Source organism: Lithobates pipiens, unplaced genomic scaffold, assembly GCF_037356315.1.
Source record: "Lithobates pipiens isolate NorthernLeopardFrog02 unplaced genomic scaffold, aLitPip1_a1.2 Scaffold_8, whole genome shotgun sequence".
NCBI classification, from domain to species: domain Eukaryota; kingdom Metazoa; phylum Chordata; class Amphibia; order Anura; family Ranidae; genus Lithobates; species Lithobates pipiens.
In genome coordinates, this window is record NW_027507903.1 from 104,232,355 (window position 1) to 104,258,260 (window position 25,906).

General features: G+C 44.3%; 1 protein-coding gene across 1 annotated transcript in view; it reads right to left on the reverse strand.

Moving 5' to 3' along the window:
• The window catches only part of LOC143962851 (long-chain fatty acid transport protein 2-like), a 91,199-nt gene that overhangs the window by 12,713 nt on the left and 52,580 nt on the right, over positions 1-25,906 (reverse strand). Inside the window, exons 6-9 of the mRNA XM_077472321.1 lie at positions 23,165-23,255; positions 22,526-22,724; positions 8,757-8,854; positions 6,467-6,597 (exon numbers count right to left, since the gene is read on the reverse strand). Of these exons, the coding sequence (XP_077328447.1) occupies positions 6,467-6,597; positions 8,757-8,854; positions 22,526-22,724; positions 23,165-23,255 (519 nt within the window). The remainder of the gene's footprint in view (positions 1-6,466; positions 6,598-8,756; positions 8,855-22,525; positions 22,725-23,164; positions 23,256-25,906) is intronic.

A 25,906-nucleotide genomic window follows, 5' to 3' on the forward strand; every position in this document is an offset into this window, starting at 1 on the left:
GGTGGCGGCATTCCTGGCTAATGGTGGCGGCATTCCTGGCTAATGGTGGCGGCATTCCTGGCTAATGGTGGCGGCATTCCTGGCTAATTGTGGCTGCATTCCTGGCAATAGTGAGTGAAATCCTGGCTAATAGTGAGTGAAATCCTGGCAATGGTGGCTGCATTCCTGGCTAATAGTGAGTGAAATCCTGGCTAATGGTGGCTGCATTCCTGGCAATAGTGAGTGAAATCCTGGCAATGGTGGCTGCATTCCTGGCTAATAGTGAGTGAAATCCTGGCAATGGTGGCTGCATTCCTGGCAATAGTGAGTGAAATCCTGGCAATGGTGGCTGCATTCCTGGCAATAGTGAGTGAAATCCTGGCTAATGGTGGCTGCATCCCTGGCTAATGGTGGCTGCATCCCTGGCTAATGGTGGCTGCATCCCTGGCTAATGGTGGCTGCATCCCTGGCTAATGGTGGCTGCATCCCTGGCTAATGGTGGCTGCATCCCTGGCTAATGGTGGCTGCATCCCTGGCTAATGGTGGCTGCATCCCTGGCTAATGGTGGCTGCATCCCTGGCTAATGGTGGCTGCATCCCTGGCTAATGGTGGCTTCATCCCTGGCTTATGGTGAGTGAAATCCTGGCTAATGGTGAGTGAAATCCTGGCTAATGGTGAGTGAAATCCTGGCTAATGGTGGCTGTATTCCTGGCTAATGGTGGCTGTATTCCTGGCTAATGGTGGCTGTATTCCTGGCTAATGGTGGCTGCATTCCTGGCTAATGGTGGCTGCATTCCTGGCTAATGGTGGCTGCATTCCTGCCAATAGTGAGTGAAATCCTGGCAATGGTGGCTGCATTCCTGGCTAATAGTGAGTGAAATCCTGGCAATGGTAGCTGCATTCCTGGCTAATGGTGGCTGTATTCCTGGCTAATGGTGGCTGTATTCCTGGCTAATGGTGGCTGTATTCCTGGCTAATGGTGGCTGTATTCCTGGCAATAGTGAGTGAAATCCTGGCTAATGGTGGCTGCATTCCTGGCTAATGGTGGCTGCATTCCTGGCTAATGGTGGCTGCATTCCTGGCTAATGGTGGCTGCATTCCTGGCTAATGGCGGCTGCATTCCTGGCTAATGGCGGCTGCATTCCTGGCTAATGGCGGCTGCATTCCTGGCTAATGGCGGCTGCATTCCTGGCAATAGTGAGTGAAATCCTGGCAATGGTGGCTGCATTCCTGGCTAATAGTGAGTGAAATCCTGGCTAATAGTGAGTGAAATCCTGGCTTATGGTGAGTGAAATCCTGGCTAATGGTGAGTGAAATCCTGGCTAATGGTGAGTGAAATCCTGGCTAATGGTGAGTGAAATCCTGGCTAATGGTGAGTGAAATCCTGGCTAATGGTGAGTGAAATCCTGGCTAATGGTGGCTGCATTCCTGGCTAATGGTGGCTGCATTCCTGGCTAATGGTGGCTGCATTCCTGCCAATAGTGAGTGAAATCCTGGCAATGGTGGCTGCATTCCTGGCTAATAGTGAGTGAAATCCTGGCAATGGTAGCTGCATTCCTGGCTAATGGTAGCTGTATTCCTGGCTAATGGTGGCTGTATTCCTGGCTAATGGTGGCTGTATTCCTGGCTAATGGTGGCTGTCTTCCTGGCTAATGGTGGCTGTATTCCTGGCAATAGTGAGTGAAATCCTGGCTAATGGTGGCTGCATTCCTGGCTAATGGGGGCTGCATTCCTGGCTAATGGCGGCTGCATTCCTGGCTAATGGCGGCTGCATTCCTGGCTAATGGCGGCTGCATTCCTGGCTAATGGCGGCTGCATTCCTGGCAATAGTGAGTGAAATCCTGGCAATAGTGAGTGAAATCCTGGCAATGGTGGCTGCATTCCTGGCTAATAGTGAGTGAAATCCTGGCTAATGGTGGCTGTATTCCTGGCTAATGGTGGCTGCATTCCTGGCTAATGGTGGCTGCATTCCTGGCTAATGGTGGCTGCATTCCTGGCTAATGGTGGCTGCATTCCTGGCTAATGGTGGCTGCATTCCTGGCTAATGGCGGCTGCATTCCTGGCTAATGGCGGCTGCATTCCTGGCTAATGGCGGCTGCATTCCTGGCTAATGGCGGCTGCATTCCTGGCAATAGTGAGTGAAATCCTGGCAATGGTGACTGCATTCCTGGCTAATAGTGAGTGAAATCCTGGCAATGGTGGCTGCATTCCTGGCTAATAGTGAGTGAAATCCTGTCAATGGTGGCTGCATTCCTGACTAATAGTGAGTGGAATCCTGGCTAATGGTGGCTGCATTCCTGGCTAATAGTGAGTGGAATCCTGGCTAATGGTGGCTGCATTCCTGGCTAATGGTGGCTGCATTCCTGGCTAATGGTGGCTGCATTCCTGGCTAATGGCGGCTGCATTCCTGGCTAATGGCGGCTGCATTCCTGGCTAATGGCGGCTGCATTCCTGGCAATAGTGAGTGAAATCCTGGCAATGGTGGCTGCATTCCTGGCTAATAGTGAGTGAAATCCTGGCTAATAGTGAGTGAAATCCTGGCTTATGGTGAGTGAAATCCTGGCTAATGGTGAGTGAAATCCTGGCTAATGGTGAGTGAAATCCTGGCTAATGGTGAGTGAAATCCTGGCTAATGGTGAGTGAAATCCTGGCTAATGGTGAGTGAAATCCTGGCTAATGGTGGCTGCATTCCTGGCTAATGGTGGCTGCATTCCTGGCTAATGGTGGCTGCATTCCTGCCAATAGTGAGTGAAATCCTGGCAATGGTGGCTGCATTCCTGGCTAATAGTGAGTGAAATCCTGGCAATGGTAGCTGCATTCCTGGCTAATGGTAGCTGTATTCCTGGCTAATGGTGGCTGTATTCCTGGCTAATGGTGGCTGTATTCCTGGCTAATGGTGGCTGTCTTCCTGGCTAATGGTGGCTGTATTCCTGGCAATAGTGAGTGAAATCCTGGCTAATGGTGGCTGCATTCCTGGCTAATGGCGGCTGCATTCCTGGCTAATGGCGGCTGCATTCCTGGCTAATGGCGGCTGCATTCCTGGCTAATGGCGGCTGCATTCCTGGCAATAGTGAGTGAAATCCTGGCAATAGTGAGTGAAATCCTGGCAATGGTGGCTGCATTCCTGGCTAATAGTGAGTGAAATCCTGGCTAATGGTGGCTGTATTCCTGGCTAATGGTGGCTGCATTCCTGGCTAATGGTGGCTGCATTCCTGGCTAATGGTGGCTGCATTCCTGGCTAATGGTGGCTGCATTCCTGGCTAATGGTGACTGCATTCCTGGCTAATGGCGGCTGCATTCCTGGCTAATGGCGGCTGCATTCCTGGCTAATGGCGGCTGCATTCCTGGCTAATGGCGGCTGCATTCCTGGCTAATGGCGGCTGCATTCCTGGCAATAGTGAGTGAAATCCTGGCAATGGTGACTGCATTCCTGGCTAATAGTGAGTGAAATCCTGGCAATGGTGGCTGCATTCCTGGCTAATAGTGAGTGAAATCCTGTCAATGGTGGCTGCATTCCTGACTAATAGTGAGTGGAATCCTGGCTAATGGTGGCTACATTCCTGGCTAATAGTGAGTGGAATCCTGGCTAATGGTGGCTGCATTCCTGGCAATAGAGAGTGAAATCCTGGCTAATGGTGGGTGCATTCCTGGCTAATGGTGGGTGCGTTCCTGGCAATGGTGGGCGCGCAGATGGGCACTGACCCTTATTTTGCTTCACAGTTTTTTATTTAAAATTTTAAGTTTTTTTCCTGAAACTACCCTCTTATTCGCCAATAAATACAGTATATCCAAATAACACACCCAAGCTCATCTCTTCAACACACACAGCCACAAAGGCAAGAGAATTCTTGTTGGGCCCTGTATTAGTGTTCGAATGAACACACTTAGACCGAATTTTAATGGTTCAAATAATGTCGGGCAAAATGGTCGGCCCTCGTGCATGTTCACTTCATCAAATCTGGCCCTCTTTGAAAAAAGTTTGGACACCCCTGCTTTAGATAGTTATGCTAGTTACTATGCAGCACTGCAGTGACACACCTCCTTAGTGGTGTCCAGAAGGGATGGTTTGGCTACAACACTCCCACTTGCAGTAAGTGATGTAGCCGATTAAGCCCACCTGTAGAAGATGTTTTCACCACTGAAGTGTTTTGCTCAGCAGTACCCCAAGGAGGAGGAATATTTAAAAAAAAAAAATGGGGTTCTCTGGCTGTTGTACTGGCCATTTCCAGTTTGAACAATGACCTGGGAAAAGTGTGTGGGTTGCAATGAATGGAGTGGCAACCTCAGGCTGGACTAGGCCACACTCCCAACACGTTTCACTTTGCCCCCCGAGCTTAGTCATGGGTATCCCCATGTCTAAGTTCTGGGGGCGGAGCAAAACTGATTGGAGGCGTGGCCTGGTCAGAGTCCAGACTGAGGTTGCCATGCCATTCATTGCAGCAGGACACCATAGATGTGCGACTTTCAGGGGTCACCCTTCCTTTCTTGATCCTATTTGAACAATACCTGGGCATTCCAGTGGATGAGTTCCTGGTCTTTATATACACCTCATATAGGAGGCTAGAGGCCCTATTTAAGATGGCTAGCTCTCTAGTGGGAGCAATGCTGTGGAATTTACAATAATGACATTAGAATTTTTGGTTTACCTGTATAATTATTTTCTTGGAGTACATCAGAGAACACGGGGATCCATTTCATCTTTGTGTTCCACATTGTTTCCTAAAAATCTGAAGCCTAGCTGAGCTGGGAGTGGTTATGCCTTTTTTTTGGCTAGGGTGGTGGCAGCATAGCCAAAGTAGTTGCTAATATGAAGTTCTGTGATGTACTCCAATAAAAGGATTTTGCAGGTAAAAAGAAAAATCCTAATTTTACAAATAAACATTTAATGCAGAGTGTATCCATGCCGGTTCTCCAGGCATTTGGGGTTTTCTATAGGAGAGCCCAGGCGTAATGATTTGCATTGAGTTTTTGTCTCATGAGTCTCATGTCATTGCTGTAACTCATTCAGGAGTATATGTAAGTGCGGGAGCTATTGGACTTCGTAAACAACACAGCTTTTAACAGGTTCCCAACCAGCGCACGCCGATGTACGTCGGCAGAATGGCACGGGCAGGCAAATTGGCGTACAGGTATGTCCAATCTTCAATGCCGCCCTGCCATCGCGAGCGCGCTGCCAGCGGCACGCTCGCATGCTGGTCGGGACCCCCGTGAGTCCGGTCGCGGGTCCCGTGGACTTGATCGCCGTGGGCATACCCGCGATCGTCTCACGGGACGGCTGAATGGAGGAAATGCCGTGTAAACAGCATTTCTCCATTCTGCCTAGCAACTAGTGATGCTGATCTCTGCTCCATGTGATTGGAGCAGAGATCAGCTTTCACTAAATGAAAGCCCAACCCCCCCACAGTTAGTAACACACCCCTAGGAACACTTAACCCCTACACTGCCACCCACTGGTTAACCCCTTCACTGCCAGTGTCATTTACACAGGAATCACTGCATTTATATAGCAGTGATTACTGTATAAATGATAATGGTCCCAAAAATGTCCGATGTGTCCGCCACAATGTCGCAGTCGCAATAAAAATCACTGATCGCTGCCATTACTAGTAAAAAAAAAAAATAATAAAAAATTATTAATAAAAATGCCATAAAACTATCCCTATTTTGTAAACACTATAACTATAACTGCTATAACTTTTGCGCAAACCAATCAATAATCGCTTATTGCGTTTTTTTTTACCAAAAATATGTAGAAGAATACGTATCGGCCTAAACTGAGGGAAAAGTTTTTTTTATATATTTTTGGGGGGTATTTATTATAACAAAAAGTAAAAAAATAATGCTTTTTTTCAAAATTGTCGCTCTATTTTTGTTTATAGCGCAAAAAATAAAAAAGCAGGGGTGATCAAATACCACCAAAAGAAAGCTCTATTTGTGGGGAAAAAAAAGACGTCAATTTTGTTTGGGAGCCACGTCGCACGACCACGCAATTGTCAGTTAAAGCGACGCAGTGCCGAATCGCAAAAAGTGGTCTGGTCTTTGACCAGCAAAATGGTCCGGTCTGTAAGTGGTTAAATAAATCATATAAGATTAGTCTTACAAACATGTAAAAAGTCTAGGCCTTTAGTTTGCTGTTATATTAAAAAGATTTATATAAAAGATTTCAGCTTTACCTGACAAAAAAATGTAAAACAATATTATTATTTTTTATTCCTGGCCATAATACAGTTTATACAAAATCACAATTGCTGAGTGTGGAAATAAGATATTTATTTTAGTATGTATTCTATGATTAATGTATCATGGTATTGTATGTGATTACATTTAGAATTCTACATACATGTGATTGTGCAGAAGAAGCTACATCCAATAGCCTGTTTCTATGTCCTACATTTTTATTAGGGCTCTGGTTGGAGCACATAAAATCCCTCTACACTATTGCTGGTCAGTTAGTGGCCTGGATATAGTATATAGAACATTCCCTTACCTGTATTCTCACAAATCGAGGTCTGGCATAATTAGGTAAATAATCCACCACTTTGGCATATAGTTTTTCTCCATCAAATGGCTGGCCTTCCTTGAGTTTAATTGCTGCCATTCCAATTCTCCCTTCGTGATCTGAACAATGATACCATAAGTTTAGAGTTTTGCTTGTCTTTTAAATCGAAGCATGCAAAATTAAATGCATGTTTTATTCAAAATTGTACATAAAGCCCAACTCCGGGCAAAAAAAGTTTTCACATAAATTGGGGCGTGCCCGCACTTCATAGGTCAACTGCTAGTTTTTGTCTAGGGGATTGGAGAACAGAGATATGCTTACCTAATCCTCTGATCCTTCCCGCACAAGACAAGACCCTGTGTTTCCTGGCCTCCTGTGGTCTATTGTATAGTGGACTGTTCCTAATGTCATCATGCCCATAGACCTGCTCTCGATGCGATGATGTCAGGAACAGTCCACTGCTGGATCATGGGGAGAGCCACTTGCCCTTGAGTGGAGGATCGGGCGAGTATGCAGCTTTCTCCTCAACCCTGCACAAAACAAGCAGTTGACCTTTTTATTTCTTTTTTTGCTCGGAGTTGGTCTTTAAAATAATTGTTCTTTTAATCTGGGGAAACCGAACAACTTGGAGAGACTTTCTTGTGTTTTTTGAAGTGGTTCTGCTCAGCTTTCATTGCTCCTTTATTGGTGAAGGCCAAGTATTTATGATCGGGCAAGCTTCTGACACTTCCTGGTAGTGAGGGAACTTCTCACTTTGCCAACATTCATGTTAGCCAGTGTGACAACCAGCCATAATGATGAAATGCGTGGGGATGCTGGTAGAAGAGTGCGTTCTCCAACAATGCCTGGAAAGTTCAGAGTATGACGCATTCAAAACTGCCTGACTTTCTAAAGGCATGCTTTGGCTCAATTCTGTCATGCGTCAATCTTGGGAAAATTGTACCATGTTTGGAGTGCCATTTGGAAGGAATGGCACCCAAACACGTGTCGCTCATTTTGTAACAATTGCCATGTAATTTTGGAAGCGTGGGCAGAAACGCTGTAATTCTGCCCGAGATTCCAAATCGCCAAGTGTGAATGGGGCCTAAAAGACATCTACTTCAATTACTTGTATTGTTTATTCAGTGACATCAATGACAAACGTCGGAATTGATTTCTAAACTGTAATATACACTCAAGTATCCGTGACATTCACAAACAAAGGAGTTGCAGTGAGACTCTAATATGCTAAGAAATCAATATACAGTGGGGAGTATGTTGATGTCCAGGCAATATTCAGTGTGGGAGCAGTGATTTTATATACCGTATATACTCGAGTATAAGCCGAGATTTTCAGCCTCTTTTTTGAGGCTGAAAGTGCCCCCCTCGGCTTATACTCGAGTCATCGCTGTCTGCCCGCTCGATCAGCGTGTCGAGCAGACAGACAGCGGCCATTCTGATTCAAAAGCCGCGCCTCCGGCTCCCCCTTCGCCTGTGATAGGCGGAACACTGAATTTCCCAGCAGCCTGTGTTCCGCCTATCACGGACTTCGTATCATCCTCGTACTACGGACGAGGATGATACGATGTACGTGATAGGCGGAACACAGGCTGCTGGGAAATTCAGTGTTCCGCCTATCACAGGCGAAGGCGGCGGCGCAGCTTTTGAATTTTACAATGGCCGCCGAGGCGCCGACGAACGAAGAGGGCACGGGACGGAGGCAAGGCACAGGACGGCACGGGACGGGACGGGACCGGAGGCAAGGCATGGCGGCGAGGCACGGAGGCAAGGAGGCTCGGCACGGGACGGAGGCTCGGGACAAAGGCTCAGGACACAGGTAGGCTGGACACACACACACACACACACACACACACACACACACACACACACACACACACACACACACACACACACACACACACACACACACACACACACACACACACACACACACACACACACACACAGGGATGGATGGATGGATGGACACACACACACACACAGGGATGGATAGACGGACACACAGGGATGGACGGACACACAGGGATGGACGGACACACAGGGATGGACGGACACACACACAGGGATGGACAGGCATGTCTTACCCTCGGCTTATACACGAGTCAATAAGTTTGCCAGTTTTTTTGGGGGTAAATTGGGGGCCTCGGCTTATATTCGGGTCGGCCTATACTCGAGTATATACGGTATATATATATATATATAAAAAATGTATCTTAAATTTAAAAACCAGAACACTGTAATTTTGAAAGGGCTGGTTAAAGAACTGTTGACAACTTACAAGGCACCGGAATGCCATATACATTGGCCTCATCAATGAAATCCGTCATTCCTACCACATCTGCCACTTCTGTGGTCGCCACATTTTCACCTTTCCAACTGAAAGAAAACCGCAGAAAAATTGATGATATCAATCATGTCCTTGTTCCATCACACCGCAAACTATAGGTATGAAGTATAAGAAACAAGCCAAATATACAGCTGATATACATACTGTACAATTTTACATTATTTATATGCAGTATACACACACACACACTATATTACCAAAATTATTGGGACATCAGCCTTTACACGCACATGAACTTTTATGGCATCTTGGTCCGTAGGGTTCAATATGGAGTTGGCCCACCCTTTGCAGCTATAACAGATTCAACTCTTCTGGCAAGACTGTCCACAAGATTTAGGAGTGTGTCTATGGGAATGTTTGACCATTCTTTCAGAAACACATTTGTGAGGTCAGGCACTGATGTTGGATGAGAAGGCCTGGATCACAGTCTCCGCCTCCATCTCTAATTCATCTCAAAGGTGTTCTATGGGGTTGAGGTCAGCACTCTGTGCAGGCCAATCAAGTTCCTTTACCCCAAACTTGCTCATCCATGTCTTTATGGACCTTGCTTTGTGCACTGGTCCAAATAATTTGGTGGGTGGGGGGGGGGGGGGGGTGATTATGGTGTGGGGTTGTTTTTCCAGGGGTTGGGCTTGGCCCTTTAGTTCCAGTTAAGGGAATTCTTGGCCCCCTTCCTGTTCCAACGTGATATATATATATATATATATATATATATATATATATATATATATATATATATATATACACTGTTTTACATGCCACTAAATTTATATATTTGTTCAACCAATCTTATATTCCAAATATCTTTAAGCCAGACAGCACAGCCCAGTCCTTAACCTCCCCTCTAGCAGCAGCACAGTTTGGTAAAAAGGTGTTCAAGTGCTCAAGAACATGATGACTGGGCAGTGGTGGATCAGCACCTCATGGATGCAGTCAGTCACTCTGTTCTCTGCTTGTCAGCCTGTTTTTGTCAGCACATGTGTATTGCAGTAGAACCTGACTGGCTGGTGGTTTTGGCCCTCCCTCTCACTGTATACTGTTGTGTAAGAAATTGCAGGAGCCTAGTGACATATATTTTATATATATATATATATATATATATATATATATATATATATATATATATATATATATATATATAATTTTCATATATCATGGGACACAGAGTCAGGCTAATATTCATTACCTGCTGGGTTATACTTCATCTCCATGTGAATGGAGACTGGTAGACCAAAGGTCTTTAGACAAGAAGTGTTCCCCTATATAACCCCTGCCATACCGGAAGTACTTCAGTTTTTTTACCAGTGTCTGCAAGGTGGATGGCACGGTTTGTTTGAGCTCTCTGAGCTCCAGGTCTCTAGTCCCACAAACGGTTCTTGATTAAATCAATGGATTGACCGATCGGATCCATTTGACACAGGCTTTAAATGCTTAGATAAATGGTACCCGAGTCTCGCAAAGAAGACTCAAGATCCTGCAAGGTTTTGCCTGTAATGCGGCCTCCGGGCGGTGGACCCTGTGAAGTGGAATCCTGGACACCACAGCGCTAAGGCATTCCTGGAGGGTGCTGTACAGGTCCAAGGGAGTGTACCCTAAACCTGAAAAGGGTACCCAGTTCTTGAAGGTCCTCAAGTGACAGGAATCCACCCCCAACGTGATGGGTGAAGTTTGGGCTCTTAGTTTCTAAGCTGCCCTGCCCCTGGACGGTTAAGTGAAACCCCTTTATTATTGTGGTGTGTCCCAGTGATTGTAACAATCAGTCAAGCTAGCTAGATGCTGGACACCTGTGTGTGGTGACCATATGGGGTAGTTTTGGGCTAGCTGTGGGTGTTTGTAAAGTGTACCTTTTTTTTGCTTGTGTCTGACTGTTTTTTACCTGTATGATGGCGCACGGCGGTTCACCATGGCGCACGTGTGTTCGCAACAATGTCGCTGTGATCGGCAGTTGTTTGGCGGCCATGGCGCACGTAATTTTCAAAAGCGCCGCTCGACTTAGCAGTTTGTTTTGTGGCCATAGCACACGTGGCTTTGCCGCACATGCGCAGAAGCCTTTATTCGTCATACGTGAATACAGCCTTGCCCATTTGCCTCAAAAAAGAGGAGTGGGACTAACACTACAGGGAAGGGCAAACCTATGTCATCAGTAGTTATGAACCTAGTCATATTCCTAGTGTTGTATCCCCTGAAGGACCAGAGGCTTCTGGGCAATCTGAGCTGCTGCGCCTATCTGGTATTGCGCCTACAGTCAATGCTGCTGCTCCACCCTTTATCACCAAGGATGAACTGTCCTCGGCCCTAGCTAGGTTAGAGCACAGGATTGCTAGCAGGATTGGCTCCATCCCGCAGGGTGGCAAGAAGCGTGACGGCTCCCCCTCCCTGGAGCCTACTCCCTGGAGCCTCCTAGTTGGAGCAGGAATGGGTTGAGGATGGGGAAGAGATAAAAGCTCAGGATTCTGTGGAGTGTTTGGTGGATGAGTCTGCTTCCAATCAATCTGGACAAGAAGATATCCATTTGATGTCTGCCTCTCAGTCGCAGAGGCTTTTCATTATGACTCTGACCAAAATGGTTCGTTCTGCCTTTAAGTTGCCTCTTTCAGAGATGACAGCCCCCCTGGTTCTATTTGAACCCCTGAGGCCTCTTCAGGCCACACAGACTTTCCCCCTACACCCCCTGCTTTAACAGTCGGTGTATGCTGATTGGGAATATCCTGACAGGATTTTGTTCCTCTTAAGAAGTTGTCCCTTTTTATATTCAATGAATGAAAAGTTCATTAAAAAAAGGGAGCATGTCAGCCGTAGATGCAGCAGTCTCTTCCTTAAACTTAACTTGTCCGGTAGATAACGCACAGGGCTTGAAAGACTCTGTTGACAAGAAATTGGAGTCCTTATTAAAGGCTTCCTTTTCTTTGGCCAGTTCAGCTATTCACCCAGCTGTTGCCGCAATTGGTATTTGCCAATCCGTAATGGATCAGGTCAAATGGCCTCATGGGCCTAACCAGGAGGATGATCTGCCTAAAAATAAGACAGATGTTACTCCAGCAATGTGTTTTGCTGTTGACGCCTTAAAAGGATTCAATACAGAAGGTTTCTCATTTGGCTCTCTTGTCTGTACATATGCGCAGACTTTTGTGGCCTAAGAACTGGTCAACCAAGCTTCCTTGTGAAAAATTATTGGCGGGTTTACCTTTTTATGCGGAACTTTTTATTTGGTGATCATTTGAACAAATATATCTAAAAGCTTTCTGGAGGGAAGAGTTCTCTACTTCCTGTGAACAAAAGCATTAGGCGTCCCTCGTTTAAAACTTCAGGGACTGCTCCTCAAATGTTTCGGCGCCAAGGCAGTTTATCCGCCAACCAGACGCTAGGGCCAGGGGTAAGCCACAAGGCCAGGGCCAAGAAAAAGCCCTGGGTCCAAAATTCTTCTAAACCCAGCACCAAGCCCTCTTTTGAAGGGACACCCCCACTCCGTGTGGGGGGAAGGCTGCTGTACTTTGCGGACATATGGAGAATGATAATTCAGGACAAGTGGGTCACCTCAATTATATCCTGTGGCTACAAGCTAGAGTTGCCTGGGTTGGATCTTAAAAACCTCAGAGGTTTTTAAGATCCAGCGTTCCCTCGCATCCTCCAAAAAAAGACTTATTGCTTCAGGCACTACATCATTTAGTGCATCAAGGAGTGATTGTACAGGTTTCTGTATCCGAAAGAGCGAACCTGTTTTACCCATTTTTGGACCTAAGATCCCTGAACCAGTATCTACTAATCCAGTCCTTTTGGATGGAGTCTGTCCACTCAGTTGTAGCCTCACTCCAGATGGAAGACTTTTTAGCCTCCGTCGATATAAAAGACGCGTATTTACACGTAGATATCTTTCAGCCTCATCAGAGGTTCCTGTGATTTGCAGTAGAGGAACGTCATTTTTTGTTTGTGGCTCTACCCTGCGGGCTTGCTACAGTTCTCCGGGAGTTCACAAAGGTTCTAGCACCAGTACTGGGTCTTTTAACCACTTGACCACTGGGCACTTAAACACCCTTAATAACCAGACCAATTTTCAGCTTTTCGGTGCTCTCACATTTTGAATGACAATTACTCAGTCATGCAACACTGGACCTATATGAAATTTTTGTCCTTTTTTTCACACAAATGGAGCTTTCTTTTGGTGGTATTTAATCACCGCTTGGTTTTTTATTTTTTTGTGCTATAAAAGAAAAAATACAGAAAATTTTGTAAAAAAAATGAATTTTTCTTCGTTTCTGTTATAAAATTTAGCAGATTAGTAATTTTTTCTTCATAAATTTTGGCCAAAATTTATACCACTACATATCTTTGGTAAAAATAAGTACAAATTGGTGGATATTATTTGGTCTTTGTGAAAGTTATAGAGTCCACAAGCTATGGTGCCAATATCTGAAAATTGATCACACCTGAAGTACTGACGGCCTATTTCAATTCTTGAGACCCTAACATGCCAGAAAAGTACAAATACCCCCCAAATGACCCCTTTTTGGAAAGAAGACATTCCAAGGTATTTAGTAAGAGGCATGATGAGTTTTTTGAATTTGTCATTTTTTCCCACAATTCTTTGCAAAATCAAGAATTTTTTTTACTTTTTTTTTTCACAAAATTGTCATATTGTCAGTTTATTTCTCACACAGCATATGCATACCACAAATTACACCCCAAAACACATTCTGCTATTACTCCAGAGTACGGCGATACCACATGTGTGAGACTTTTACACAGTGTGGCCACATACAGAGGCCCAACATGCATGAAGCGCCATCAGGCGTTCTGGAGCACCCAGGACAATTCTGACATTTCTCTCCTACATGTAAAAATCATCATTTATATGCTAGAAAATTACATAGAATCCCAAAACATTATATATGTTTTTTTAGCAAACACCCTGGAGAATACATTGGTGGTCGTTGCAACTTTTTTTCTCGCACGGTATTTGCGCAGCAATTTTTCGAATGCTTTTTTTGGGAAAAAAAAAACAGTTTTGTGCTTAAAAAAAAAAAAAAAAAACACAGTAAAGTTAGCCCAATTTTTGCATAATGTGAAAGATGAAGTTACACCGAGTAAATCGATACCTAACATGTCACTCTTCAAAATTGCACAGGCTCGTGGAATGGCGCCAAACGTCGCTACTTAAAAATCCCTATAGGCGACGATTTAATTTTTATTTTACTGGTTATATGTTTTGAGTTACAGAGGAGGTCTAGGGCTAGAATTATTGCTCTCGCTCTAACGTTCGCAGCGATACCTCACATGTGTGGTTTGAACACCGTTTTCATATGTGGGCGGGACTTACGTATGCGTTCGCTTCTGCATGCGAGCACATGGGGACAGGGGCGCTTTAAAAAAAAAAAAATATTTTATTGTTCATTTTACTTTATTTTAGTTTGACATTTTTTTCCCCAAAAATAAATTTTTTGATCACTTTTATTCCTATTACAAGGAATGTAAACATCCCTTGTAATAGGAATATGGCATGACAGGTCCTCTTTACAGTGAGATATGGGGTCAATAAGACCCCGCATCTCACCTTTAAGCTGGGAAGCCTGAAAAAATAAAAAAAAGATTCTGGATTTGATCGTATTGGCGAGTCGGTAGAAGCACCGGAGGGCGGCGGGAGGGGGGGGGGGGGTGTCTATGGCTGAATATTGCAGGGTATTACCAACTATGGCTGGGTATCTCAGAGTATGGCGTTACAGAGTATTGCGTTGCAGAGCATTGCAGGATATTGGATGGTGTTGCAGAGCATTGCAGAGTGTTGCACGGTATTGGCGGGTGTTGCAGGGTAATGCAGAGTATTGAAGAGCTATGAGCGGCCGTTTACCGTGATCCGTGATGCGCCGGGTCCTGTGGACCCGGCGGTCACGGATGCTCTCGAGTGCGCGCGAGAGCGGAATTCTGGGAGGACGTCATATGAGTTAAGAAACCGCCCTGTAGCCGTCATTCGGCTATAGGGCGGTTATTAAGTGGTTAAAGGCCCAAGGGATCATCCTGGTGCTTGGGTTTCTGGACGACCTCCTGCTCAGAGATCACTCATTACAGGCTCTTGAACAGAGCATAACATGCACAGTGCGGTATTTGAAAAGCTTAGGCTGGATCAGAAATACCAAGAAGTCAGCCTTGAAACCAGTATGACTGTGTGCAAAGGTCAGTGGTGTCACTAGGGTTGGTGTTACCCTGTGCGAAAAAACATGGTGTCACCCCCCCCTCCACTAAGTATAGACCCCCCTTTAGTGCAGACCCATAATGTGTGCAGTGATACCTCATATCACGGACTTGTACAGCAGTGCTCCTCCTCATGTGTAGATGAACAGAGAGGGGGGGGAGGCGGCTTCACTCTGCTCAGCTGTGTATGAGACAGCCGGCGGCATGAGAAATGCGGATAGTTTGTGCAGTGGCGTTGCCTGGGTCCAGCTGATGGGGGTCACCTGTGTGTGGCTGACCCCCCCCCCCCCCCCCCAGCGTCGCCACTGGCAAGAGTTTTTCACTTTTTTCATGGAGTCCCCCATAGCTGCATCATTCATTCACAGAGATTTGCCATCACAGCAGACAGGCTTGTAGTTCTGGAGAGAATACAAGTGTGGTAATTGCTGCCAGCATAGTCCATTGACACCTCCTCCAGTTCTGAAACTGAAAGCCCATACCTTGGTACGGGTGAGGAGATTGCATTGCAATCACGATCCACTGATTTAAAGTTGCAATGATTTGCAGGCTCCTATAGAAAAAAAAATAATAAAAATTTTTTCCTGCAAATATACAGCACCCAGAAATGGTTTGACAAAGCACTGCAGAGTACTGACCAGAAATGAGTCTAGATCTAAATCCCATAGGGCGCCTGTGGAGAGATCTCAAATCAGCAGTTGGGAAAAAGAACACTTCCAATCTGAGAGACCTGAAGCAGTTGGCGAATGAAGAGTGGTCCGAAATTCTAGTAGAGAGGTGTAAGAAACTCATTGTTGGTTATCGGAAGCGATTGATTTCAGTTATTTTTTTTTCCAAAGGGTGTGCTACCAAATATTAAATTGAGGGTGCCACTAATTGTCCAATCTATTTTTGGAGTTTTGTGTGGAATGTGTCAGATTTGGCTTTTTGTTTCTCCACTTTTTTGTGTCATACCAATACAGACAAAAGAAATAAACATGAGAATGCCTAAACATTTGTAATTGAAACAAAGTTCTGGGCGAAGTGGTGTATTATCTGACAGAAATGCAGGGGTGGCAATATTTTTGGCCATGATTGTACGTTTATTTAATTTTAACTTTTTCTAAAAGGTGGTCTTAGCCTTTGGTATTTTGTACTATCGATCACTGTTCAAGTGACCATACGCTTTTCATAGTGAACATTACTTTGCTAAGTGAACAGTCACTACTCTTTATTTCTTTATGTTCCTCATTTTTACATGTGTTTTTTTTTTAAAGAAAAGAAGTAGACAAGTAGACCTGAAGTAAAGATTTCACTAAGACGTGAATTGTCCAACCTGCCCAGGCTTTGTGTTCTTTGTTGTGCAGGGACATGGCACAGGTGCAGTGTGTTACTTACGCTACAGTTTCCATTGACAATAGATCCACCATGGCACTTGGCTCAAAGTAAACACACTGTACAATAAAGTCCCTATCGTATTCATTCAGGGAGTACAAAGCTGAAACACAAATACACCTTGTGCTTTATCTGTACTAACAGAAACCTGTGGGAAAAAGGCTTGTTATGTAAAGTAATAGCGGATGAAATGACAAGGGGTCACTGGTGCAAGTCTGAAAATAATTTAGGTAGTTTTCTTATTAAAACATGACATTTCTAGGCTTTAAGAAATGTCTTTTTTTTTTAAATAAACAGACTTTAAAGGATAAGTTCACCTTTTAGAAAAAAAAGAATAAATGCACTTTTTTTGCAGGTAGAAAAATGTGCATTTAATATTGTCTCTTTTGGAGCCTGTAAAACAATGCACCAGAGATCAGCAGCTCGATGGTGCCATACAGGTCTCCTTCAGATTTGTCAGTATATCTGTACATCCCATACAGGCAGGCAGATACACTGACAGGAAGAAATCAATCAACTACCATGGCGCTCCACAGTGGTGGGCAGTTTTTTGAGAACTACAAGCTGACAACCGCAAAGGATTTGTAGTTCATCCACCCACAGAGCTGTGTGAATGAATGACAGAATGAAGATTTTACCCCCTTCTTGACCAAAGCATTTTTTTGCGATTCGGCACTGCGTTGTTTTAGCTGACAATTGCACGGTTGTGTGACGACGCACCCAGACAAAATTTACGTCCTTTTTTCTTTTTTTTTTTCCAAAATTTGAGCAAAAGCGACAATTTTGAAAAATGGCAGGGAAGGGGGTTAAACACTAGGGGACTATCAAGTGGTCGTGTCTCCTAGGGAGTGATTCTAACTGTGGGGGATGGGCTTCAACTCGCATGACTTCGATCACTGCTCCCCATGAGCAGTGATCTCTGTCATGTCACAAGGCAGAACGGGGAAATGCCTTGTTTGCCTTGCCAGTGAACATCGAGTTCCTGGGACCCGCGGTGGGCGCGTGCCCGACAGGCGGCAAATTTAAAGGGTACAGGTACGCCTATTTGTCTGCCTGTGCCACTCTGCCAACGTACATCTGTGTGCAGCAGTCGGCAAGCGGTTAAGAGTGAACATAGGTTAAAGGCCAACTCCACCTTAAGTATTAGAGCACAAGTATTGCCTCAAAAAGCTCTTCTTGGCATCAGATGAGTTTTGTGTTTAAGGAATGATGAGCAGATATCCCACCTAGAGATCACCGGGTGATATCTACCAGTCTATGGTAAGAATTACCCCAGACTAACATTTTGAGAATAGAGGCAGTACCATTGAGCCCTCAGGCTAACCGTAAAAGCTTTTCTCCTGTTTTTGTACTAAACACACAGAGGTTGATTTACTAAAATTGGAGAGTACAAAATCTGGTGCAGCTGTGCATGGTAGTAAACCGCCAAAAAAATTTAAAATTCTAACAAAATGGTGCCCTGTCACTGCTGTAGAGGCTTCCATCTTCGCCCGGTCTTCCTCCCGGGTTTGCAGGTTCAAAGGTTAATAGCATAAGATGGCACATTGGCGATGGCAGCACTCACCAATGTGCCATCTTATGCTATTAACCTTTGAGTTGACATGTGAGTGTTCAATTTTTACTTATTAAAGTTCTGAAATGTTATACGCTATGTGGAACCTTTTTTGTCATTTTGGTTTTATCGTGTGAGCTGACTTTAACCTCCTTGGGCATCTTCCCCATTGGTTGCCCTATACGCTGATGTCTGTCTGAACACATACTGGTGACCCATACCGTATCAAGTGTAGTGCGACTGAAGCCATCCAGATTGTCACTGATTCCACATTACCATTGGAGTTTGTCACCACAAGCCTGTTGACTTGAGAGGTATATACCCCTTTAAAGTGGTTGTAAACCCTTACAAACCACTTTGAACTACAGGTAAGCCTAGATTAAGGCTTACCTGTAGGTCCAAGCAATATCTCCTAAACCTATATGGTTTAGGAGATATTTGCCCGAGAACGGGCACCGCTGTCTAAGGCGCATGCGCCGTAGACAGCGGCGCACTGAGCGCGGCATTTCCAAGAATGGAGCTGCCGCGCGTGTCGACTCCCGTGCGCATGCGCGGGAGTGACGTCATTGCGGCTTCGCCGAATGACAGTGGCGGAGCTGCGAGACCCCACCAACAAGATGGATGCGGTGGACTACAGGGGACAGCGGCGACTTCGCTGGCTCCTGTGTCAGGTAAGTGACACATAATGGGCTACTATGCGATGCATAGTAGTCCATTATGCTTTGCCTTTACAGGGAATGAAAGAGGAAGTAAACTCATCAGGGTTTACTTCCTCTTTAAATCCAACCTTTCCGGTAAGCCTTCAGATAATTGGTGGCAGTCTCCTCACAAGGTCCCCTTACCTGGTGACCTTCATTGATGTCTACTATCCTACTGATGCTTTCAAAATATTATCCCACGGACATTTTCACCAGACTGTTTTGGTTTATTTCTGTCAGTTATTCAAGTGGTGCACATTATCACAAAATTGTCTAGATTTATTTACACATTTTCCTTTGTTGCATTATAAGCGCTGCATATTTTTTCTTTTGGTTTATTGCTGTTTGTCTTCAGCTATGCTGGCTGCTTAATCTTTTTAAACAGTGTGGTATATATACATAATATATAAATCCCTCCTGGCAGTATTCCTGAGTGTAGCTCGGGGTTAAATTTCAGTACCATTAGCGGTAACCCCCCCAAGGCACACCCCGGTTTGCATTGCAGAATCCTGGTACAGCGTACTTACCCTGTCACCAGGATTCTGTTGTGTCCTCCGCCCGACGCTCCGTTCCCTGCGAGCGTCACTCCATTTTACCCCCAAAATCCTTCATGAAGCAAAAAGATTAGATCTCCACAACCTGAACTGTGATTTGAGCTCCAATTTAGGTGCCTCCTGGAAACATGGCAGACGCAGCTAAAAGCTGCTTTGGTTCCAAAATGTCAGGAATGCCAGGCAGCCATAGGTCAATTAGTATTGGAAAGGGAGGCAAAAGCACAAAAAATCTGTAGCACCCCCCTGGGTCTACTGGGAGCATAAAAGTACCTCCAGATACAGGGGGCAAGCTTACATTCACCCCAGAGCTGGGTCCATGGCTATAATGGGAAGTTGAACAGAATTTAAGCACCAGTCACTTTAGGTATTTTTTCAATGCTTTAATTAGAACTTGAGAAAGGTTGTAGGAAAAAGGTTGAGGGGAGGTTTCAGGTACACTTTTTTTTTTTTGCAGATCACTTACAGACTCCATGAATCCAGAGGACAAAACAGATCTCTCTTTAGAAGCTCTTGAATACCTGGATAGGTCTCTCTCACAAACTTAGCAGCCAGGAGCTAGTTACCTTGTTTAGATTGTAGAACAGCTTAACAGTACCAGAACCATCTTTAAGCCGAACTAGCAGTACTGTAAGGATAGTTTAGATATAGGTGCATCCTCCAAATGAGTCACCAGGCCCTTCATCCTGGCTCTCTCCAGGAAGGGTCCTCCCCTGGATCTCCTCGGCTTGGCTTGACTTCCTCCACATGGGCAAGACAGCCTAAGGACCACCTCAGGATTAGTAAGCCCCAGACAGGTTTCTGGGCCTACTGCAAAAGATGTAGCAGCGCAGCCTCAGGTGAGAAGGACCCCGAGGTAAGAATGACTAAGAGCACATGGCATCTGTCCAATAAATATCCCTTCCCAGAATGCACAGCAGCCAGGAACCTCCTACTGGTCTGTTTCCAGAAAAAGAATATTTGTTACAGCTCTACCTAGTTGTAATTCTCACACTGTCCTGTAATACCAGTGACACCTACTGGCAACAGTGGGAAATGCACAACACAGCCAAGTTTACAACAGAACCAAATAAACTATGTACAATCAATCTGAGCGGTTTACAGCTCAGCCAAAAACAAAATGTACACTATAGCCCCAAATTTAGGAACAGGGGGCTACACATATTAAATTGTCCGATATGTACAAGAAACTGGTGGCAGGGAGGACTGTGTGTAGTACATATTTGTTTGTGTTGACTGTCAGAGGCATTCACACTTCCAAATGCTGATCAGTAATACAGAATTGGGCTTTTGTTTTTGACAACCGTGATATGTACCAAACATGATCCTCCCTGCAGCCATTGTATTGTGTACAGACACAAGCTGCACATGCTTCTCTCTGATATACATGCTTCTCCATTTTGTTTGTTCCAACTAACCTATTCTGCCTGTCATCTCTTTTATTTTACAGAAAATAAAAAAGTTATTATAATATTTCTCACTTATGGGATCCTACAGGCTCTGGCTGACATACTCACAAGTCCTACAGCCTGTATATAAGCCACGGGGGGGGGGGGGGGGGGTTATTTACTAAAGGAACATCCACTTTGCACTTGAAAGTAAAGTCGCTGTAGATCCGAGGGGGACATGCAAGGAAAAATAAAAAACAGCATTTTAGCTTGCACATGCTTGATTCCCATTGGGTTACTATAGACTGCTATGTGCAAATTGCAATAAACCTGTACAGGATCCCACTATTCAGGATAAGACTATCAGTACGCTCAACCCTGGGCAATTTTTTTGTAAGATACCTCAGCCAGTGTTTAAAATAAAAAGAATCTGGCTTCAATACTCCTCACCTCTTCCACAGCATTGTCTCCTGTAGTACTTCTTCACCACCACACAATGTCCACAGTCTTCCAGGTTGAATGACATCCAGTGAAATGAAACACCCCTGTGGGTGCGTTACCATGGCACCCTGTACTCACAATTTAATGATGCAGAGATCCCCTGACCAGACCAGCACCACTATATGCATAATATTTCCACATCAGCGCTGTTGTCTGAAACCGCCCACTGCCAGGACAAGAACTGAAGAGGAAGTGTATAAGCAGTTTGAATTTATGCCAGTTAGGTGCTGCCCCAGGATGGGCGAGTAAAGGTTAATGCCTTTCCCTATTCTTTGGTTTTGGCGGGTTTTCTTTGGGTCCGATATAAAAAAGAGAGTAGAGAGTCCCTGAGCCTGTAAGAGACCCCCGTGAAGGAGACGATTGGAGAACCTCGCCCGATGGGAGTGGAATAATGTTGCTTGCTACTGCCGTGATGTAAAAGGTCATCAGGACCTGGGGGTTCATCCCCAAAGAAACCAACACTGGAAAATGGGACTTTTGGATCCCTTAATTGTACATGGACACTACATTTTGCAGGAATGCCGGGGCAGCACATAGTCAGCTAGGATAAATATTGTTCTTGCATGTTGGACTCAGCTGTCTTTGCACTTTTCTAATGAAAGCTTTGAAACCTTGTTTCCACCTGGTGTGAAGGTATTCAAGGGGTGTAATGCAAGTAACTTGCACCTTTCTATAGCTCAGGTACTTTGGGGTATGAAGACGTCAGCACTAAAGTTGATGTAGTGTGCAGATACAAGTGGTTACCTTGAGTACCAGAAATGTACCAAGCAGCCTGTCGTGAAGCGTGTGCCTGGGGCATGTGGGTTAGCCTTAGAGGGAGGGAGCTGTTGGTACCCTCTCCATGAGAAGCCTGTCTCCCATAGCAATGGGAGCAGACTCACACCGCAGAGGTCTCCAGCCTGTAAAAAGTTATGGAAAAGTTAAAAGGAGGTCAAATGCATGTATGGAGTCCAAGCTATGTACAGGGACCCCATATTGTTACTGGGAGTGAGGTGGCAGTGTTATACGCTGGATGGGTGGATGTGGACAAGGCTCAGCATGTTCCTCCAAATGCAAGTTACAGAGAAGGTGTAAGTTGTCACAGGGACCCGCAAGTTAACTGGGGAGCAGTTACAGTGCAAGTTTACATGGTGCACGTTCATGTCTAAAAGTAGAGGTCCACCTTAAGGTCAAGTATTTCCCCCACAGCAGCCTCATCCTTGTCCCAGGGCATTGATGGAATTGGCACGAGCAAAGGTACCCCATGTATAATGCAGTGACCCTATCCCAAGTGCCTAGCTTAGCCCAGAAGAACCCACACCGGGGGTAGTCCTCTCATGTGACCCAAACATGGCCACAGCGAGTTAATGGGAAAACATGGAGGAAAGGTACATCTTCACCCCTACCCTGCCTACAAATGCAATAATTCCTAAAAATACATTCTCACTAAAAAGGAAAACTCACACTGATTTCTTACCGAAATGTGTCTCCTACTCGATCCTGAAAGAACAAAAAGCCTTCTCTATCCTCCATCATCAGATCTCCAGTGTTAAAGTATAAATCTCCCTTTTTAAACACATTGTGAAGTCTCTTCTTCTCAGTCAGAGAAGCATCCCCTGCGTACCCAGTGAATGGGTTTGTAGCGGTAATTTTTGAAATCAGCAGCCCAGTTTCTCCTGGGATAAAACAAGAACAGAAATTAATCATAAATATAACAGTCGTATATTTAATCTTTTTAAAATTTACATTTTGTGGTTGATATGAGGACAGTGGTGACTTTTTAGCTGCTGTATAGTCCACATTCCATAGCAAACAGTTTTGCCTTGTTTTTTGGTTTGCCATTAGAGCAGGAATAGAGGAAAAAAATCTTCCAATAGGGACCCTTGTTCCCGTGACAATTCTGTATTTCCCTTACTTTGGAAAAATATTCTATACCTTCTTGTTGAGTCTACAGAACTGGAAGTGAATGAATATCTTTCCAATGGGACACAGATGGCAAAAAATAAAAATAAATAACAGTTTTAACCCTCCCCTACTCTATCCAAAATGAGAAATATGTTTTTGCTCAAGATAGAAATTTAATGCAAGACCAATAATAATAATTATACAAAATTACCTTTAGCTACTCTAACGCATCGTCCTGAAGCATCTCTTATTGGTTCATCCTTTTCCACATCATACTTGATCATTTCATAGGGCCTCAAAGCCTAGAAGACAGCAGTCTACAGAATTTAATGATAAAGAATGTAATTTATACCTGCTTAATGATTTTTATTAAATATTTAAGAGATGGAAAATTGGATCAGACATGTTATTTTATAGGGAAATCAATGCCCGCTCTCACTTAGGCTGCATGTTACCACAATACACCTGTTCTTTGTGAATGTGCACTGTAGAGTAGAACTCAACGCACCACAGCACATCACAACACATATAACGTGTCGTGGTGCGCTGCATTGATGAAGATGGTCATGTATGTTTTTTTGACCCTTTGTGGGGCATTGGAAGCTCATACACAAAGCGCACATCTCACCATATAAATAAAGTGTGAATCCAGCCGGAATTAAGGTAATTTAGCATCACATATTTACTCTTTTCTCATGCCTTCTACCTCAGTACTAACAGTAAAAAAAAAAAAAATACAATGTTGAAAATACTCCATTACTTGCATATAGAGGTGTATCTGATAAAATTTGACTATCAACAAAAACTTAATTTATTTCAGTAATTCAATTCAAAAAGCGAAACTCATATTTTATATAAATGTGTTACACACAGAGTGAAATATTTCAAGCATTTCTTTCTTTTAATTTGGATGATTATGGCTTAGAGCTAGTGAAAACCCAAAATTCAGTATCTCAAAAGATTTGAATATTACCTAAGACCAATAAAAAAAAGGTTTTTAATACAGAAATTTTGGCTTAATGAAAAGTATGTCCATGTGCAGTATAGTATGCACTGAATACTTGAGCACTTCCTTTGCATCGATTACTGTATCAATGTGGTGCGTCATGGAGGCGATCAGCCTGTAACACTACTGAGGTGTTATGGGAGCCCAGGTTGCTTTGATAGCGGCCTTCATATCGTCTGCATTGTTGGGTCTGGTATCTCATCTTCCTCTTAACATAAGTTAAAAAAAAGTTTTTTGTTTTTTTATTATTGTTACAAAATTCAATCCAACATTAAAGTAGTAACTAAACCTTGAGATATCACATTGGGGAGGATTATCCCAATCCCGACGCCTTTTGCTTTGCCGTCTTCTTCCAGGGCTCAGAGGAGAAAGAATTGCTAGAAAGCAAGGAAAGCCATATACATACAGTGCATCCGGAAAGTATTCACAGCGCTTGCCCTTTTCCACATTTTGTTACATTACAGCCTTATTCCAAAATGGATTAAATTAATTCTTTTCCTCAAAATCCTACAAACAATATAACATAATGACAATGTGAAAGAAGTTTGAAATCTTTGCAAATGTATTAAAAATAAAAAACTAAAATAATCACATGTACATAATTATTCACAGCTTTTGCTCAATACTTTGTTGAAGCACCAATTACAGCCTCAAGTCTTTTTGAGTATGATGCTATAAGCTTGGCACGCCTATTTTTGGGCAGTTTCTCCCATTCTTTCTCGCAGGACCTCTCAAGCTCCATCAGGTTGGATGGGGAGCATTTGTGCACAGCCATTTTCCGATCGCTCCAGAGATGTTCAATCAGGTTCAATTCTGGGCTCTGGCTGGGCCACTCAAGGACATTTACAGAATTGTCCCATAGCCACTCCTTTGTTATCTTGGCTGTCTGCTTAGGGGTCATTGTCCTGTTGGAAGATGAACCTTTGCCCCAGTCTGAGGTTCAGAGCGCTCTAGAGCTTTCAAGAAGGATGTCTCGGTCCAATGCTACCTTCAACTTTCCCTCGATCCTGACTAGTCTTCAAGATGGTATTAGCCAGGTGATGAGTGGTGCCTGGTTTCCTCCAGACATGACGCTTGCCATTCAGGCCAAAGAGTTCAATCTTTGTTTCATCAGAACACAGAATTCTCTCATGGTCTGAGAGTGCTTCGGGTGCCTTTTGGCAAACTCTAGGCAGGCTGTCATGTGCCTTTTACTGAGGAGTGGCTTCCGTCTGGCCACTCTACCATATAGGCCTGATTGGTGGAGTGCTGCAGAGATGGTTGTTCTTCTGGAAGGTTCTCTTCTCTCCAAAAACAAATGCTGGAGCTCTGTCAGAGTGACTATCGGGTTATTCGCCACCTCTCTGACTAAGGCCCTTCTCCCCCTAGTGCTCAGTTTAGCCGGGTCGGCCCACTCTAGGAAGAGTGCTGGTGGTTCCAAACTTACACCTGCCCACACTGCCAAAAGTACCAATACCTGGGATAATGATCATTATATCACTGTGCTTGATTGGCCAGCAAACTCGCCTGACCTAAACCCCAATAATCAATTTGTGGGGTATTGTTAAGAGGAAGATAAGAGACATGAGACCCAACAATGCAGACGATCTGAAGGCGGCTATCAAAGCAACCCGAGAAATTGAGGAAAAAGTATAACTGGAAAAATTGACTTTATAGGCACCACTGATAAAAAGTTATAAATATTATTACTTACACCACGTAAATATAAATTAGAATTAAAAGACAGTGTCTCCAAGACAGTCATCTACGTTAGGGGTGTACTGGTGACAACCCAAACTATTGTCATGACGGCTAGTACAGAGTGTGAATTTTAAGAAGCTCAACAAGTTTTGCGGGAAACCGCTTCTACGAGAGCTTATATACAATTTCTAAATGATAATGGAGAGACATTCATTAAGTATATATACATAGATATAATTCCATAGATCATGCATCAGGATATATACT